The 19,956-nt window shown below is 52.8% G+C and overlaps 1 protein-coding gene across 1 annotated transcript in view; it reads left to right on the forward strand.

Annotated features, from left to right (window-relative positions):
* LOC116942438 (calcium/calmodulin-dependent protein kinase type 1D-like) overlaps nucleotides 1–19,956 on the forward strand; it is a 77,787-nt gene that overhangs the window by 50,702 nt on the left and 7,129 nt on the right. Inside the window, exons 4-7 of the mRNA XM_032954362.2 lie at nucleotides 10,836–10,974; nucleotides 13,299–13,425; nucleotides 14,036–14,111; nucleotides 18,526–18,638. Of these exons, the coding sequence (XP_032810253.1) occupies nucleotides 10,836–10,974; nucleotides 13,299–13,425; nucleotides 14,036–14,111; nucleotides 18,526–18,638 (455 nt within the window). The remainder of the gene's footprint in view (nucleotides 1–10,835; nucleotides 10,975–13,298; nucleotides 13,426–14,035; nucleotides 14,112–18,525; nucleotides 18,639–19,956) is intronic.

Below are 19,956 nucleotides of genomic sequence, written 5' to 3' on the forward strand. Positions count from 1 at the left end.
CTGCCACCGAGCACACGGCCTCCTCCAGTGCCCACTGCTCCTTGAAGGCCGGCACAGCGTGGGTCAGCCACGCGTGGCGGAACTCCAGCCCACACACCCTGGCTCCGACCAGAGCGCGGAAGATGCCCAGGCTTCTGGCTGGACGTTGCCCCTCCAGGGCCACCTTCCTCGCCCTGTATATGGCGAGCTTGGCGTAGCCGAAGAGCACGTTGACCAGCCCCTGAAGATGTTGGGGTCCGTCGCCTTTCAGGTATCCAAAGATGAGGACCGTCGGGGAGAAATGGAGGCTGAACCTTATGAGGATGTTTCTCAGGACCTTGAACAGCGAGTCCAGGCTCTTGCACTCCACGTATTGGTGCGCCACCGTTTCCACTTTACCGCAGAACCGGCACTCCGGGGACGTGTCGGTGAAGCGCGCCAGGGAGGCATTGGTGGTGACGGTGCTGTGGGCGATGCTCCAGCTGAGGTCGCCGATGCGGTTGTACATCGGGCTGGAGTAGAGTTGCCTCCAGCAAGGCCTCTCCGGTGAGATGCAGGGCAGAGCTTTCCTCCAGGCGTGGTCCTTGTGGCTCCTCAGGGTGTCCTGTTGGTGGAACCGGACCATGTAGGAGTAGAGCACCTTCCTCTTTACATTTGCGAACGCCACCTCCTGCAGGTCTTCCAGCCGGCACAGGATGTGATCCGCCTTCGTTCGTCGGCATTGGCGATGCAGTGGCACGGCTGGGAGCTCCGGTGGAGGGGGACCAAGAGGGGCCTCGTCATCCCCAACGCCGATGGGGGGCGTTCTCCCCGCTGCCGCTGAGAAGGCCCCCTTGGCTTCGGCCAGGATCCGGGCAGCCACCCAGAGCGACTGCAGCCCCCCTGTCTTTGCGGCCACGTCTGCTGGTCCGAGCCACCGGCCCCGTGTTTCAGGCTCCACCAGATCTCCCGTCCTGGTGAGCCACGCGTTGGCGAGGCGCCTCTCCATGCCTGGGGTGGCGATGGTGGATGACAGCTTTGTCTGTGGGTTCCTGAGGATCGGTTCGAAGACCAGATCCTCGGCCGATCGCGGCTGGTTCAGCCTCCTGACGGCGAGGGAGCTCCATCTCTGCAGGACGCTCCTGTAGAAAGGTGGCAGCTGTCCCAGTGGGAGGCCCTGCAGGTCCATGTAGAATAGTTGCTTGGAGCACTGCAGACCCCCCAGCTGTTTCAGGAGGAAGGAGGCCGTGATGCTCCAGGCCGGTGCCGGGATGGCGTGCATGAACTTTTGGACTCGCTTCTGAAGCCCGTTGACGAGGCTCATGGGGGGTGCAGGGAGAAGAGTCGGTGCCACAGCATGGATGTCACCAGCTGGTTCACCACCATCGTCTTTGTCCTGAAGGTGAGGAACTTGCACAGGCGACTCCAGGTGCCCAGCCGCTCCTTCACCTTCTCCTCCAGCTCCACCCAGTTCCTCTGCGGTGGTTCCTCCTCTGGTCCGAGGAACACTCCCAGGTGGTGCGGCAGCGATGTTGTGCTCCAATTGATGGCTTTTGCCTTCTCGGGACACTCGGTCATGTCCCACGCTCCAACCAGCAGGCCGCTGCACTTTTGCCAGTTCATTTTTGATGAGGAGGCCTTCGAAAAGACCTCCTGGCACTCATGCAGCAGGGCGACATCATCCAGGGAGCGCAGGATGAGGAGGACGTCGTCGGCGTATGCCGTCATGACCAACTGGACGCTTGGTTCCCTGAGCACCAGGCCGCTGAGTCTCCGCCTTATGAGACTCAGGAAAGGCTCTAATGCCAGGGCATAAAGTTGGCCCGACAATGGGCATCCCTGTCTCACTCTTCACTCGAATTTGACCGGGGCAGTGAGGGCGCCATTGATATTGATCATGCACTCTGACTTGGTGTAGAGTAGACGGATCATTCGGACAAAGCCATCCCCAAAACCAAAGGTCTTGAGGGTTCCCAGCAGGTATTTGTGGTCCACTCTGTCAAAAGCCTTTTCCTGGTCAAGGACCAGAAACGCGATTGGGATGCCCAACCTCTGGGACACCGCGATGAGGTCCCTGACCAGGAAGATGCCATCGTGGATGGTTCGTCCGGGGATGGTGTCGGACTGGTCCCTGTTTACGACTTGTGCAATCACCCCTTTCAGTCGCAGGGAGAGAGCCTTCGTCAATATTTTGTAGTCTGTGTTCAGGAGGGACACCGGATGCCAGTTTTGTAGGTGCATCAGGTCTCCGTTCTTGGGAAGCAGAGTGAGCACCGCCCTCCTCCAAGACTGAGGCATCACCCCCGGTGACTGAGGCTTCCTCCAGCACCTCTCTGTCGTCCTCCCGTAGGGATGGCCAAAAAGCGGCGTAAAACTCCCCTGTCAGCCCGTCTAACCCTGGGGATTTATTTGGTGCCAGTCCTCTTACAGCTGCGTCAAGGTCAGTCCTGGTGAGCTTTTGCTCTAGCAGCTCTTTCCCGTCTTCCCCCAGGGTGGGTAGACCACTCCATGCCTCCGCCTGGGCCACTCCCGATGTTTCTTTAGGGGAGAAGAGGCTGCCGTAGAAGTCTCTGATGATGGTCGACTTCTGCCGGAGTTCGTGCGCCAGGACACCGTCACCATCTCCCCTCTCTCTTCACCCTCTCTCTCTCTCTCTCCTCTCTCACCACTCTCCTCTCTCTCTCTTCTCTACCCTCTTCACCCTCACTCTCTCCTCTCTCTTCTCCCTTCCACTCACTCTCTCTCTCCTCTCTCACCACTCTCCTCTCTCTCTTCTCTACCCTCTTCACCCTCACTCTCTCATCACTCTCTCTCCTCTCTACCCTCTTCACTCTCTCTCATCACTCTCCTCTCTCTCTCTCTCTTCTCTACCCTCTTCACCTTCACTCTCTCCTCTCTCATCACTCTCCTCTCTCTCTTCTCCCTTCCACTCTCTCCTGTACTCTGCTTTCTGTCATCTGCTGACCTCTCCACTCCTCAACTCTACGTTTTTGTCTCCTCCTGGTTCACTCTCCTCTCATCCTCTGTCCTCTCATCCCCTTTGCTGCCTGACATGTACCGTCTTCTCTTCCACGCTACTGTTTGTCCCCCCCCCACCTCTCTCCTCGCTTCTTTACTCTCTCCCCTACTTTTAGTGGCGTCGCGCGGTTGACTTGGGGGGCCCCCTGGTGCAAACAAAGACCACAGCCCACAGCCCGCTCCCCCACCCCTCCTCCCCTTCACTCGCTCTCCGTCGCCTGGCGCCCCGAGACTCCCCGGCTTGTAGGGGCGCTTGAGCTGCCCAGCCGAGTGTGCAGCATCGACCACGCACCCTGCTCGCCTCTCTCTCTCTCTCTCCCCGGCTGGCGTGAGGCGGGTGACATTCGCAGGTAGTTTCTCAGGCGCATTCGGCCGTGGTTAAAGCTGCAACGCGATGGATTTGCTCGTGCGTGAAGGGGGGAATAGGAAGTTTCAACACCGCTAAGGGTCTCTCACGGGCGTACAGCTTCGGCTTCTAAACTTATCCTCGGCCTATTGGGCTAAACAAATATCGCCAACGCTGAAAAACTAGCGGCAAACGACTCAATTTTCATGACACAGCATTGAGCTGTGCATCGTGGAGGACCTCAGCAGGGCTTTAGACCGAGCCGTACAATCATCGGGTGCCGTGCTCTGCCCACTGATGGCCGTGTCATCATCATCGTGTGACCGATACTGGATGGACACGTGACTGTGGTAGCAGAACACGATAAGAAGTAGTGACCACAGAGCAAGGTTCATCCCCGACTGCGAAATTCTGGCAAATCGCCTGATGAAGCTGCCTGTTGCAATCACCAGCGGAACGTCGTATTGTCAATATTGTGGGTTTACTCTCCAACACACCGATGTGCTGTACTAGTAACTAAATGGCACGTTTTGTTAACATGACAAACCCTACTAATTGTATGTGTCGGGTGGTGGTGGGTTAACGACACATTTATATTTACGAGATCTAACCCAATACAAAAAAAACCTTTATCATACGAAAGCTTGGCGAGACCCTCCTGAAAATAAAACTCCTGAGACTCCGTGAGACTTAATATAATAATGTTTTATTATTAATATCAACAATCATTATGACCAGATCACCCTGCAATGGGCCAGATCTCACCGGGACTCAGGCAGTCGGCTGTGTTTAGAATGGAATGCTGACGAGGGCGTGGCGAGAACAGCTGTTGGGCTTTGAGGTGGCCAGGAAATGGGACAGAAAATGGGTTCATGAACCCATTTCTGCGGACTTTTTGGGTTTTCACCCGCTGTGTGTGTCCTGGTTTTCTCCTCGCATTAAAACACTCATTAATAATTAATTAGTCAAAACATCCCCGCGATGCAAAATTAAGTCGGCTTTCAAATTTATCGCGAAGGTGCACACCACGCACGAAAAATATTCATCATTAAACGCCGCCTTTAATATCAGATTAATATTAACGGTAACAGGCTGACGTTTCGGGCAATGACCCTTGTCCAGAACACAGTACAGTACAATCAAAAGCACTCATCACGAGCCGATAGCAGCGCCTTTGTACAAGCGCGGCACCTCGTCAACCCACCGCCGAATGGAGGCCTCCCGGTGCCGTGTCGGTCACGGGGGCTTGATCGACCATACTTCGCCACTCTGGTCAGCGGTGATTCGGTTGGTGAAGGCAGGTGGGGAGGTGTCCAGAACCAGTTCAGCTGGGGTCAAAGCGGCCCGGTGCGCAATATTTCTTCTGCCCGACGCTCCAATGTCGTACCGGTAAATTAGTTTAATTCCCCAACAATGAAGCAGACAATGACACCACCCCTCCTCTTCTCATGTCTGTCTCTCCGCATCTGTATATTGTTCAGACGATTATCCGTCGGTCACACGGCCTTCTGGGAGAGTGCGTATCTCAAGTAGCGCGGGTTTTAACTTACAGGGGTCGGCCACCTGCGGTTCCGGAGCAACGTGCGACTCTTTAGGTGACTGGCTTTGTGACGTCGTCCCAGAAGAACCGTCACCGTCTCGTACTCTCATGCACTGTGGCTCTTCAAATATAGGTTCTTTATTTTTTCTACCAAATTCGAAAAAAAATGTTCTTCTTGTTATTTTGGTTGGCCGAGCCGTGGTTTAACGCAAGCGATACTCTTTGGTTCTATTCGGTAAAGTCACGTAGGTAAAAATAAAACAACAAAAATCACGACGTTTCGGCCACAACACAAGTGCCCTTCATCAGGTGAAGGGACCAAACTGTCCAGCGGACAGCGTTGGAGTGAAGAAAGCCAAGCTCTGGTCGCCTCCTTTTAAGCTATGAGGGGGTAAACAGTAAACGCCTTAACAAAGGAAATTAGCATAAAACGTACTACTGACAAAGCTTGGAATTAGCATAAGATGATAATACGCCACCTTGGAAGTTTGGAGTGCCACGACTAGAATAAATATACTGTACCACTGAAAATTAGTTTAATGTTTGGTTCGATTTAGAACGTCTTTCCAATAGTTGCTTAATTTGAAGCCCTCTTCTCGGTTGAAATTGTGTCTGTGTTTGTAAATCTGAATTGCCTCATCTTATGCTTATTCCAAGCTTTGTCAGGAGTACGTTTTATGCTAATTTCCTTTGTCAAGGCGTTTACTGTTTACCCCCTCACAGCTTAAAAGGAGGCGACCAGCGTTTGGCTTTCTTCACTCCGACGCTGTCCGCTGGACAGTTTGGTCCCTTCACCTGATGAAGGCCACTTGTGTTGTGGCCGAAGCGTCGTGATTTTTGTTGTTTTATTTTTACCTACGTGACTTTACCGAATAGAACCAAAGAGCATGGATCCTTGCAGTCACGAAAGCTTCAAATCTAGAATTAACGCAAGCGAATCTGTGGACGGGTTTCGACCGTCCCGTGACTCATCAGCAGAGTCGGATTTGTTTCTGCTCGGGGTGAGTCGGTGTGTTTGAGTAGGGGGGGGAGGGGAGGCGCGGGAGGTTTTAGTGCCGCTGGGCCTGCCACGCGGTGCAGTGAGCCGATCAAAATGAAAATGAACAACAGAGGAGAGAGAGAGAGAAGAGGCATGGGGCAGTGGAAAACTGTGAATGGGAAGGTGAGAGGTTTGGATGTAAACAAAGCAGCGACGTAGAACAGCTGTCCACACTCCAGCGCGTGTGCAGCGAGCGGCGTGCAGCGAGCGGCGTGCAGCCGCTGGGAAGGGGCCATAGACGGCACACGAAGACACACGGGGGCGCCTCTTACACTCGTAAAAAAACAACAACACGTAACACGCAAACCGTGACACGCGTAAGAACTCCCAAAACATTAATTGTGGGCGAGAGGTGAGGTGAATTGTCTTTTCGACAGATGTGCCACAGCCCTTGGGAAAATATCGAGATTAATTCGTTACGCGGACGTCGTTTTAACAAAAAAAATTAATGGGACGGCTAATGGTGTATATTATTAATTATAATAATAATTGTGTTCTAATGACGTTAGTGTCGCTAATGGATTCTGGGAATGGGCCGCGGGGCGCGCCGGGTTCACGCCGAGTCCCCAATTCAACCGCGCTCGCTGACGAAGCGACGCGTCAACTCCCAACCAGCACGGGCACGGGGAACCTCGACAACGCGGCCACCGTGGCCTCGCGCGTCCCCGTGGCCTCGAGCGTCCCCATGGCCTCGAGCGTCCTCGTGGCCTCGCGCGTCCTCGTGGCCTCGCGCGTCCTCGTGGCCTCGAGCGTCCTCGTGGTCTCGCGCGTCCCCGTGGCCTCGAGCGTCCCCGTGGTCTCGCGCGTCCCAGTGGCCTCGAGCGTCCTCGTGGTCTCGCGCGTCCCCGTGGCCTCGCGCGTCCCCGTGGCCTCGCGCGTCCTCATGGCCTCGCGCGTCCCCGTGGCCTCGCGCGTCCCCGTGGCCTCGAGTGCCATTCTCAATCCACTGCTAGATGGAAGCCACCCCCCCCCCTCCCCCCATAGCGTGTTGCTGTGTCTGTGGTGTTCTTGTTATTTAGTTTTACCAAACATCCATCATCATCTTCATCATAATTCACTGGCACTGTTCTCATCAATGTCAATCATTGATTCCCCTCCGCTCTTGTTGAGGACTCGGACTAGCAGACTGTTGGTCGTGCTCGTGGTGGTAGCGTCAGTGGTGGTTGTGGCGGTCGTTATTGTGGTGACGTTCATGGTGGTGATGGTGGGAGTGATGGCGGTGGTTGTGGTGGTCAGAATCAGAATATTTATTTGTCCTGGAGGAATCTGATGAGCTGTAAACGTCTTTTTCAGTCGGGATGGGTCAGAACGTTACAACAATAAACGATACGAAACACGATAACAGTGGGAAGTATAGGTAGGGTAAGCGAGGTGGTAGTAGTAGAGGTGGTGGTAGTGGTGGTATTGGCGGTGGTATTGGTGGTGATGTGGTGGTGGTGGTGGTAGTGGGGCTGGTAGTGGTAGTGGTGGAGGTCGTGATAGTGGTGGTAGTGGTGGAGGTGGTGATAGTGGTGGAGGTGGTAGTAGTGGTGGAGGTGGTGGTAGTGGTGGTGGTAGTGGAGGTGGTGGTAGTGGTGGAGGTGGTGGTAGTGGTAGTGGTGGTGGTAGTGGAGGTGATGGTGGTAGTGGTGGTGGTGGTAGTGGTAGTGGTGGTGGTAGTGGTAGTGGTGGAGGTGGTAGTAGTGGTGATGGTGGAGGTGGTGGTAGTGGTGGTGGTAGTGGTGGAGGTGGTGGTAGTGGAGGTGGTGGTGGTAGTGGTGGAGGTGGTGGTAGTGGTGGAGGTGGTGATAGTGGTGGAAGTGGTGGTAGTGGTGGTAGTGGTAGTGGTGGAGGTGGAGGTAGTGGTGGTGGTAGTGGTGGAGGTGGTGGTAGTGGTGGAGGTGGTGATAGTGGTGGAAGTGGTGGTAGTGGTGGTAGTGGTGGAGGTGGAGGTAGTGGTGGTGGTAGTGGAGGTGGTAGTGGTGGAGGTGGTGGTAGTGGTGGAGGTGGTGATAGTGGTGGAGGTGGTGGTAGTGGTGGTGGTAGTAGTGGTGGTGGTAGTGGTGGAGGTGGTGGTGGTGGAGGTGGTAGTGATAGTGGTGGAGGTGGTGGTGGTGGTGGTGGTGGTAGTGGTGATGGTAGTAGTAGTGGAGGTGGTGGTAGTGGTGGAGGTGGTGGTGGTGGAGGTGGTGGTGGTAGTGATAGTGGTGGAGGTGGTGGTGGAGGTGGTGGTAGTGGTGGAGGTGGTGGTGGAGGTGGTGGTAGTGGTGGTGGTGGTAGTGGTAGTGGTGGAGGTGGTGATAGTGGTGGTGGTGGTAGTGGTGGTGGTAGTGGTAGTGGTGGAGGTGGTGGTAGTGGTGGTGGTGGTAGTGGTGGAGGTGGTGGTAGTGGTGGTGGTAGTGGTGATAGTGGTGGAGGTGGTGGTAGTAGTGGTGGTGGTAGTGGTGGTAGTGGTGGTGGTAGTAGTGGAGGTGGTGGTAGTGGTGGTAGTGGTGGAGGTGGTGGTAGTGGTGGAAGTGGTGGTACTGGTGGTAGTGCTAGTGGTGGTAGTAGTGGTGGTAGTGGTGGAGGTGGTGGTGATTGTGGTGGTGGTGGTGGTGGTGGTAGTGGTGGTGGTAGTAGTGGTAGTGGTGGTGGTAGTGGTGGAGGTGGTGGTAGTGGTGGTGGTAGTGGTGGTAGTGGTGGAGGTGGTGGTAGTAGTGGTAGTGGTGGTAGTGGTGGAGGTGGTGGTAGTGGTGGTGGTAGTGGTGGTAGTGGTGGAGGTGGTGGTAGTGGTGGAGGTGGTGGTAGTGGTGGTGGTAGTGGTGGTAGTGGTGGAGGTGGTGGTAGTGGTGGAGGTGGTGGTAATAGTGGTGGTAGTAGTGGTAGTGGTGGTGGTAGTGGTGGAGGTGGTGGTAGTGGTGGTGGTAGTGGTGGTAGTGGTGGAGGTGGTGGTAGTAGTGGTGGTGGTAGTGGTGGTAGTGGTGGTGGTAGTGGTGGAGGTGGTGGTAGTGGTGGTAGTGGTGGAGGTGGTGGTAGTGGTGGTGGTGGTAGTGGTAGTGGTGGAGGTGGTGGTAGTGGTGGTAGTAGTGGTAGTGGTGGTGGTAGTGGTGGTGATTGTGGTGGTGGTGGTAGTGGTGGAGGTGGTGGTAGTGGTGGAGGTGGTGGTAGTGGTGGTGGTAGTGGTGGTAGTGGTGGAGGTGGTGGTAGTGGTGGAAGTGGTGGTAGTGGTGGTAGTGGTAGTGGTGGTAGTAGTGGTAGTGGTGGTGGTAGTGGTGGTGATTGTGGTGGTGGTAGTGGTGGAGGTGGTGGTAGTGGTGGTAGTGGTGGTGGTAGTGGTGGAGGTGGTGGTAGTGGTGGTAGTGGTGGAGGTGGTGGTAGTGGTGGAAGTGGTGGTAGTGGTGGTAGTGGTAGTGGTGGTAGTGGTGGTGGTAGTGGTGGTGATTGTGGTGGTGGTAGTGGTGGAGGTGGTGGTAGTGGTGGTAGTGGTGGAGGTGGTGGTAGTGGCGCCGCACTTTGGCGTTACCACCGACAGCACTTTCCGGCACAGGGGATGCAGCTCCCGGGGAACTGACGCGGCGTTTAAAATGCGACCGCGTGACCACGCTTCATTAAGCAGTAACAACGCCTTTCCTCCCGAGCGCGCACCACGCACCGCTCCCCCCACCTCTCTCTCTCTGCCTGTGATGCTGCGTGATCATCGTAAGTTTTCCAATCGTCGAACAACGGTGGAGACAATAGCACGCGCGAGTTTCTCGTTGCTTAGACGCGGAGTCCTGGGCAACTGCTACGTTTGGGGGGGCCACGGCAAATGACTCCGAGAGAGTCCAAAAGCGTTGCAATTCGTGAAGCCGGTGCTGTATGCAAGTGCCCCCCCCTCCACTCCCCTCCCTTCAAGAAGTCAGACATGGGTTGGACAACGGCCCGTGGCTTCACTTCGCTTCAAACGACCCGCGGCCACACGAGGTGGCCAACCACTTGAAATAAAACAATAAAATATATATAACAGAATGCTTTTGTTAAGGACTTTCAGTATAGCGGCGAGGAAAACCACATTGAGTACGTGGAGGAAGAGTCACGAACAGCCCCTCCCATAACAATCAATATCTGAGTTCATTCGGCTCGATCTCAGCACTTGAGCATCTGAGTGACAAGCTCAGAGAGAAGGGGACAGCACGAACACGGCTTCCATTCCTAAGCCTTAGACCGATCTTAAATCTTCTAGATTTAAAGCTTTCGTGACTGCTAGGATCCATACTCTTTGGTTATATTGGGCTGTTTCAATGCTAAATTATATGCTAATTCCTTTGTCAAGGCGCGTGGTCTTTTTCTTCTCACACAGCTTAAAGGTCGTGATCTAAGCGTGGCTTCTTCCACTCCAGCGCTGTTCTCCAGACAGTCTCGTCCCTTCACCTGATGAAGGCCGCTTGTGTTGTGGCCGAAACGTCGTGATTTTTTGTTATTTTATTTTCACCTACGTGACTTTACCCAATAGAACCAAAGAGTAACGATCTTAAATACCTGAGCAGGTGACAACGCTCCACATGGGGGGGGGGGGGGGGGGGGCGAGGCGCCCTCACGTTGCGCGATCTCCGTAACGCTGTTGTTGAGACAGAAGTAAAAAGGATGCCATGATTATAACCTTTAAATGAAATGAGTCTCTGTCACTGCGGCCTTACAAATTGCACACGAATTGCTTTTCGCTTGCAAGTTTCACATTATACTGCAGTACACCCGTTCTTGGACGGGCAAAAGGCTAGTAAAAAAATATTATTTTAGAAATATGTATCAAATATGTGTATATGACTATTTATATGTATAAAAAAATATTTTAACATGTATAAAAAATATTTCTACAAATAATTTTTTAAACAAAATAAAAAAAACTTTTAAATCTATAAAAAAACAACACGCAAAAGCAAGTGACGAGGGAGACGCGTCGTGACCCCCTTGGCGCGCCGTGCCACCGGGCGCAGGGTGTCTGGCGGGGAGCTCTTCGATCGCATCGTGGAGAAGGGCTTCTACACGGAGCGCGACGCCAGCCGCCTCATCCGACAGATCTTGGACGCCGTCGGCTACCTGCACCGCATGGGCATCGTCCATCGCGACCTCAAGGTTCGCCGCTCGCCGCGACGCGGAGACGGCGCTGTCGTCCGCGTGGATTGGTTTCGTTCGTTCGCGTCCTTCTCCCCTCCCTGCGACTCCGCACGGTTGCGCTGCGTCCGGTGTGAAAGAGGTTCGACGTACGTACGAAGACTCATCCCGAGACCCGGAGACTCACCACACAGAGACCCACAGACTCACCACACGGACAACTACAGACTCACCACACAGAGACCCACAGACTCACCACACAGAGACCCACAGACTCACCACACAGAGACCCACAGACTCACCACACAGAGACCCACAGACTCACCACACAGAGACCCACAGACTCACCACGCAGAGACCCACAGACTCACCACACAGAGACCCAGAGACTCACCACACAGAGACCCAGAGACTCACCACAAAGACCCACAGACTCACCACACGGACAACTACAGACTCACCACACAGAGACCCATAGACTCACCACACAGAGACCCACAGACTCACCACACAGAGACCCACAGACTCACCACACAGAGACCCACAGACTCACACAAAGACTACAGACTCACCACACAGAGACCCACAGACTCACCACACAGAGACCCATAGACTCACCACACAGAGACCCACAGACTCACACAAAGACCCACAGACTCACCACACAGAGACCCACAGACTCACCACACAGAGACCCATAGACTCACACCATCATTTGTTGTCCTTCCCCCGCACCTGCGATGAGCACGGTTGTGCTACGTACGGTGCGAAGAAAGTTCAACATACGTACGTGCATACGTCCGAGTTCACCGCCAGTTTTACCGCACGCTGGCGGGTTGAGACGGCCGGAACAGTTCAGAGGTCAGAGGGGTGGGCCGGCACCACTGAGATCCTGCGTTTGGATTCCGGCTTTAGCCGCCCATTGATTAAATTGTACGTATGGTGAATTTCTTTCGCACCGTACATACCCAACTGCGCTAATCGGAGGTGCGGGGGAAGGACAACAACCCAAGTGCAAAACAGCAGTTCTTAAGAAATTCGTTTTCAACCAAGATGATGGTTTAAAAGTGCCAAGCTCCAGCGGCTTCCTAATATCGGAAGGAAGAGCGTTCCAGACGGCCGCAGAAACGCGTCCGAAAGCGCGGCGCGACGACGACGACGCCGTGGCCGCCTGCTGAGCTCGGCGTGAAGTCCCCGTGGGAGCGATTCGCTTCACAGCAGCAGCGGCCACGTGGCGAGCGGCCGACGCGACGACTCCGGTCCAACCTGGATTGGCGATTCCCCGTCCACGACCAACGGCGACATCAGCGACGGCTGCACATCTGAACTCGTCCTGGATCTCCTCTAGGTCTGCTCAGCCTCAGACGAGTACCTGGTGCGGCGTGCAAACGTCAGCCCCGGAGAGACGAAGGGGGCCCGCTCGACCGCCTCGTGCGCCGTGCCGGCCTTGAAGGGCGCTCGCCGAACAGCACTTGCCTCGACAGTCCGTGCGGGCTACACAGGGGGTCTTTGTCTATGCGTGCGCTTATCTTCGGCTAAATCAATTAAGCGGCAGTGCAGTTGACGTGACGCCCGATAAGGGCCGCGTTGGCCACATTATCTCAGTGCAGGCTCACTGAGAAATTGGCCGCCGCTGTCGTTAGCGTCGTCTCCGAGTCAAACATGACGGTGAATGCCTCTCTTGTCGCGACAGAGAGGGAGAGAGAGAGCGATCCAGGGATTGAGATGCGCTAGCTACAGCCAGAGACCTCTCGCAGCTTGCGGCACGATGATTGTTACGGGATCAGGGATGCTACCGCACATCAGCGTTTGCTTCGGTCACCAGGGAGTCATTTATAATGAACGTGATGATGATGATGATAGAATAGCAATGGCTGCAATTGCAATATGATTGGAATGATTGTGCGAAGTTTAGTAACGGTGATATTCATGATGATGACGATGATGGCAGTGATAATAATCTTGACAGTAACGATGAGAACGACAGGAAAAATAATCGTTTTGGCAGTCATGATTACTACGATAAGAATAATGACACCGATGATGATCTCATTGATGATGATGATGGCCGCAGTGATAACGATAATGACAGTAATGATGAAAATGATAATAGCAACAATAATCATATTGGCAGTCATGACGACTACGATAAGAATAATGCCGCTGATGATGTCACTGATGATGATAACAATGCTGTACTAATTAAATTATCAGTATTGGTTGTAGTGACAAGAGTAATAATAACAACAACACGATATTGACCACGCCGACGACGATAATGACAACGGCGGCGACGACGATGATGATGATGATGACGACCTATCGTGGCGTGCCCCGTGTCTCAGCCGGAGAACCTGCTGTACTACAGCCCGGACGAGGACTCCAAGATCATGATCAGCGACTTCGGGCTCTCCAAGGTGCAGATGACGGGGGACGTGATGTCCACGGCGTGCGGCACCCCGGGCTACGTGGGTACGCCGCCCAGCAAACCACGCGCGGTGCCAGCGCTGCCGCTGTCGAGTGCGCGATCTGTGGATGCTGTACGAGATTGGGGAGGGAGGGGGGGTACTTTGTCTCTGCACATGGCACGTATCTGGGGGGGGGGGGGGGGGGGGGTCGTTGTCTCTGCCGGCTTTCGTAGGTGCTCGCTAACAGCACTTGTCCCCGAAGGTCTGTTGAGACTATACGGGGGATCTTCGTCTTTGTGCCGTGCCGGCTTTCGTAGGTGCTCGCTAACAGCACTTGTCCCCAAAGTATGTAAGGGCTATACGGGGGATCTTTGTCTTCGTATGTAATTGTTTTTGTGCGGGGAAGTGGCAGCACACCACGAAACCAGCCACACGAGTTCCATTTCCACTGACGGGCACCAACACCATTGACGGTTATCTGAACCCGATCCTGGGCCTGCCCTAGGTCGACTCAGCCTCAAATGAGTACCTGGTGAGACGTGCACACAGGGCCACGTGGTCCCTCGTGTGCTGTGCCGTCCTGCGTAGGTGCTCGCTACACTAACAGCACTTGCCCCGACAGTCGGTTGAAGGCTATACGGGGGATCTTTGTCTTTTTTTTTCGTGAACGTCAGCCCCGGAGATCCTGGCACAGCTTCCGTACGGCAAAGAAGTCGACTGCTGGTCCATTGGTGTCATCGCCTACGTGCTGTGAGTGTCTCCCCCCCCCCACCTCCCTCCCAGGCAGCCCCTCTCCCCACCACCACAATCAGCTCAACACAGTCGTCAATAAGACCGTAGCCATGAAAGGCAATATAAGTATAATATAGCAGGTGACGTTTCGGGCGATGACCCTGTGGTATGAAGTAAGGCCATTACCCGAAGCGTCGCAACCTATAATGCATTTACTTTTCCCCCTTTTATAGCCACAGTGTGATTGGCGACTGGGCCGAGTTTGGTTTTTATTCTTCTTCTTCTTTTATACTGGGTCATGGTCGCGAGAGTTATCGCGAGGTGCCTTGGACACAGCTGATGCCTGGCTCTCCCTCGTGGCACGTGATGAGCGTGCAGGCGATACTCGCTGTGGCGCTGTGGGGCTCCCGGTGTACTGTCGGGTCGGTGCCACGTGTCGTTCGGCACGGCGTCCGGCGACGTTCCCATTCCACGTGCCCAAGAGCTTTTTCGGGAACCGAACGGAGGAGTTTTTGTTGTTGTTTTTGTTGTTTAATATTCATTTCCTGAAGAAGCCCCCAGCACGTGGAAGTGGACGTCAGACATTGTGCCGAAGAGCGGGCGAATTGTTGTTATATTCCTACATAACGTAAAACTAAGAAAAACTATTTTTTATTTGACCAGGTAAGGCCCACTGAGCTACGTAGCTCTTTTTCAGAAGCGACCTGGCCACAAATGATAGCCCAACGAAGTGGTTTATCACGTGGAACTTTACAGCAGCCGAATACTCTAAACGCACGTTTCTAAATGTAGAGGGAAAACCAGGAGGACCCAGAGAAAAATCCTCGCGACCACGGGGAGAAAGACACACAAACTCCAAATATTCAGCAGGTGTCAGGGTTGGGAACGAACCCACGTACTCCTGTATACCAGGCGAGGTAGTTAACATCTCGCCGCCGCGGTCAGATGTAAGCAATGTCAGCTGGTGCTCGACGGCTGCATGGCAGGATGGAGGATTTGTATTATTTGTAAGCGCGTTTACTTATTTACTTACTTTGAGAATTATTTAGTTGCATTATTGAACCAGGGAAAACTCCCCTAGAGGCCAAACATCGCGTTCGGAATCAGCGGAGTAAGCAGCAGTGGCAGCTGCTGAGAAACCAGACGCAACAGCGACCACAACCGTCACCAACATCGCGAATAAAGAAACCGCAAACGGAATAATGCAAGGACCTAACAAACTAAAATCACTAGATATGAGATGCCGTTTGTCACAATTGACAGTGAAATGGGCCTTTCCACACCGCAGGAAATCAGATACTGCTGAGTTCGCTTTTCTTGATACGTGTGTTAAGCGACTTCGCCTTTTATCTTGCAAGTCCTAAGTATCTGCCACGCATTCTTTGTAGTCTGTGATCACAGGCGAAAGTGTCTTGACGTTTGCTGCGATAGCTGGTGCCGAAGCTACACGGGTGGACTTTGGGAACGGCCGCGCACACAACAAAGCCTCTTATCTAGCGCTGGAAACAGCAATTGCCTGGCAACGCTCTCCCGCCTTCGAATTGCAATGCGATTCTTATTTCAGAGTAAATCTCCCCCATCTGCTGGGTTTTGCCAATGATACGGCCGATATGAAATCCAAAGTCCGAATGGTGATCCAGCAATTCGTCAGGGCGCTGTCAACACGCTCTGAATAATCCGTCCGCGAGGGTGCTGTGTCTTGTCTTTGAGTCTGTGTCTTGTCTGGTTCCGTCTGTAAAAGATGTGATTCCAGACATACAGTAAGTACCCTGGCGTCTACAAACTAAGTTGCCTCTGTGGTAGTAGTTACATTGGAGAAACCAAACGACATGTCTCGGACCGCATTTGTGAACACAAAGCAGACCTAAAACACGGTAGGACCAACACCTCGGCCGTGGCAGATCACTGTTATAATTAAGTAGGCTCACATGACATTGACTTCTCCAAGTCAGATGTTCTTCGCAAGCCATCTGGCTACCATCAGAGATTCGTTCATGAGGCTATCCACATATACAAACACAGAGAAAATTTGAACCGAGAAGATGGATTCTGGCTTAGCAATCATTGGAAGTTTTTGATAAACCATTTCGGGTCTTAATTGATTGTTCACGCTTACGGTGGCTTTCAGACCGCATCCATTATTTTCGTCTCCCCCCTCCTCTTTTCCGAACATAGATGAACTCGTCCATCTGGACAACTGCCAAATTGCTCTCCGTGGTGCTAACGTTAAAAAACCGCCACTTTTTTCAAATTTTCTTGCTGTGGTTTTCACACCTGATGATGATTGCTTGTGTTGCAGTCGAAACGTCGTGAGAATTTTCTTGTTTTATATTTTTTTTATTTTATTGTTTCCCTTCTACGTGACTTTACTGTGTTTTGTTGTTTTATAATTTGCGTGCGCTTCGTTTATGACCGTCAGACACCTCGTTCGTTCGTTGTTGCGATATTCCTCAAGGGGCCTCCTTCGCTTGTTCACTGCAGTATCAACGTCCTCTCTCTGTGTCGTCCTTGTTGCTGCTGCTGTGCTCACGCACCACGGATCTCCCGTATCAAATAAAAACTCAATTATTTTAAATTTCGCCAGGTAAAGCCCACTCAGCTACAGTGAGGGAAAAAAGTATTTGATCCCCTGCTGATTTTGTACGTTTGCCCACTGACAAAGAAATGATCAGTCTATAATTTTAATGGTAGGTTTATTTGAACAGTGAGAGACAGAATAACAATAACAAAATCCAGAAAAATGCATGTCAAAAATGTTATAAATTGATTTGAATTTTAATGAGAGACATAAGTATTTGACCCCTCTGCAAAACATGACTTCGTACTTGGTGGCAAAACCCTTGTTGGCAATCACAGAGGTCAGACGTTTCTTGTAGTTGGCCACCAGGTTTGCACACATCTCAGGAGGGATTTTGTCCCACTCCTCTTTGCAGATCTTCTCCAAGTCATTAAGGTTTCGAGGCTGACGTTTGGCAACTTGACCCTTCAGCTCCCTCCACAGATTTTCTATCGGATGAAGGTCTGGAGACTGGCTAGGCCACTCCAGGACCTTAATGTGCTTCTTCTTGAGCCACTCCTTTGTTGCCTTGGCCATGTGTTTTGGGTCACGACCCATTTTCAATGCCCTGGCTGAGGGAAGGAGGTTCTCACCCAAGATTTGACAGCACATGGCCCCGTCCATCGTCCCTTTGATGCGGTGAAATTGTCCTGTCCCCTTAGCAGAAAAAACTCCCCCAAAGCATAATGTTTCCACCTCCATGTTTAACGGTGGGGATGGTGTTCTTGGGGTCATAGGCAGCATTCCTCCTCCTCCAAACACGGCGAGTTGAGTTGATGCCAAAGAGGATTTTGGTCTCATCTGACCACAACACTTTCACCCATTTGTCCTCTGAATCATTCAGATGTTCATTGGCAAACTGCAGACGGGCATGTAGATGTGCTTTCTTGAGCAGGGGGACCTTGTGGGCGCTGCGGGATTTCAGTCCTTCACGGCGTAGTGTGTTACCAATTGCTTTCTTGGTGACTATGGTCCCAGCTGCCTTGAGATCATTGACAAGATCCTCCCGTGTAGTTCTGGGCTGATTCCTCACCGTTCTCATGATTATTGCAACTCCACGAGGTGAGATCTTGCATGGAGCCCCAGGCCGAGGGAGATTGACAGTTCTTTTGTGTTTCTTCCATTTGCGAATAATCGCACCAACTGTTGTCACCTTCTCACCAAGCTGCTTGGCAATGGTCTTGTAGCCCATTCCAGCCTTGTGTAGGTCTACAATCTTGTCCCTGACATCCTCGGAGAGCTCTTTGGTCTTGGCCATGGTGGAGAGTTTGGAATCTGATTGATTGATTGCTTCTGTGGACAGGTGTCTTGTATACAGGTAACAAGCTGAGATTAGGAGCACTCCCTTTAAGAGTGTGCTCCTAATCTCAGCTCGTTACCTGTATAAAAGACACCTGGGAGCCAGAAATATTTCTGATTGAGAGAGGGTCAAATACTTATTTCCCTCATTAAAATGCAAATCAATTTATAACATTTTTGACATGCGTTTTTCTGGAATTTTTTGTTGTTATTCTGTCTCTCACTGTTCAAATAAACCTACCATTAAAATTATAGACTGATCATTTCTTTGTCAGTGGGCAAACGTACAAAATCAGTAGGGGATCAAATACTTTTTTCCCTCACTGTATATAGAAATCTTTTTTGTTCAGAACCGACCTGACCACAAACGATAGCTCAACAAAATAAGTGGCTCATCACGTGGACATTTATAGCAAGCGGCCACATACTCTAAACTCAACAAAGTGCGAGCCGCCCACTCCTTCACCGAGCCACCAGGCCGAGCGGGACCGGGTTCCGTGTTCAACCCAGGGTCAGGTGGTTGAGGGATCGCCTGACGCAGTGGTGGTGGGGGGGGCTGGCTGTGTGGGCCCACAGGCTGTGCGGGTACCCCCCCTTCTACGACGAGAACGACGCCAAGCTCTTCGAGCAGATCCTGAAAGCCGAGTACGAGTTCGACTCCCCCTACTGGGACGACATCTCCGAGTCCGGTGAGCGCAGCCTGATGTGCTATGGCGGAAGAGCAGATTATTTATTCACGTTTAATTTGACCAGGTTAAAAGGGTCGGGGATGAGGTTTGGGGGGGGGGGTGGTGGTGGAGGGCGCTCCAAACGATCCCTTGAGAATGCGCATCCATCGCTGGCTCTGGCCGGGCGCTCGCGATTCGCCGCGCGTTCATCACGAGCAGCGCGCGACGTCGATAATTGGTGACGCCGATGGGAGGGCGAAATAAATACGCAGGTGATAATTTGAGAAATGTAACACACTGGAGGGTACACGGATGCCACACAGAGAGAGAGAGAGAAATATGTATTATAAGCACACACGCGCGCGCGTGCGCCCGCACGCGTACTAAGGGATTCGTTTATATTTGATCAAGCGGGAGTCCACACAGACGCCTCTCGCTCGTGGGAAGATGTGCGCTTGTGGAGCGCTGTGCTCCGCCAGATGAATATTAATAACAGCGACGGTTTCTATTGCCGTGGCAAGCTCGCTGCGTGTGTACTACGTGCGCTGTGCGTGTGTTGTGTGTGTGTGGTGTGTGTTGTATGTGTTGTGTGTGTTGCGTGTGGTGTGTGTGTTGCGTGTATTGTGTGTGGTGTGTGTGTTGTGTGTGGTGTGTGTTGTGTGTGGTGTGTGTGTTGTGTGTGGTGTATGTGGTGTGTGTGGTGCGTGTGTTGTGTGTGGTGTGTGTTGTGTGTGGTGTGTGTGTTGTGTGTGGTGTATGTGGTGTGTGTGGTGCGTGTGTTGTGTGTGGTGTGTGTTGTGTGTGGTGTGTGTGTTGTGTGTGGTGTGTGTGTTGTGTGTGTTGTGTGTGGTGTGTGTGTTGTGTGTATTGTGTGTGTGTTGTGTGTGTTGTGTGTGTGGTGTGTGTGTTGTGTGTGTTGTGTGTGGTGTGTGTGTTGTGTGTATTGTGTGTGTGTTGTGTGTATTGTGTGTGTGTTGTGTGTGTGTTGTGTGTGGTGTATGTGGTGTGTGTGGTGCGTGTGTTGTGTGTGGTGTGTGTGTTGTGTGTGGTGTGTGTGTTGTGTGTGTTGTGTGTGGTGTGTGTGTTGTGTGTGTTGTGTGTGGTGTGTGTGGTGTGTGTATTGTGTGTGTGGTGTGTGTGTTGTGTGTGGGGAGCGGTGGTGCAGCGGTTCAACGCGCCACGCTGCGAACCCGGCGAGCCGAGTTCGACTCTGGCTCACGGCCAACACCAGTGACGATTATCTGAACCGGTGCTGGGCCTCCCTTAGGTCGACTCAGCCTAACATGAGTGCCTGGTGCGGTGTGTAAAATCATCTCCACTAGGGAGACAAAGGCGGTCG

This window comes from Petromyzon marinus, chromosome 14, assembly GCF_048934315.1.
Source record: "Petromyzon marinus isolate PM22_M1 ecotype Great Lakes invasive population chromosome 14, UKy_Petmar_22M1.pri1.0, whole genome shotgun sequence".
Classification (NCBI taxonomy): Eukaryota; Metazoa; Chordata; class Hyperoartia; order Petromyzontiformes; family Petromyzontidae; genus Petromyzon; species Petromyzon marinus.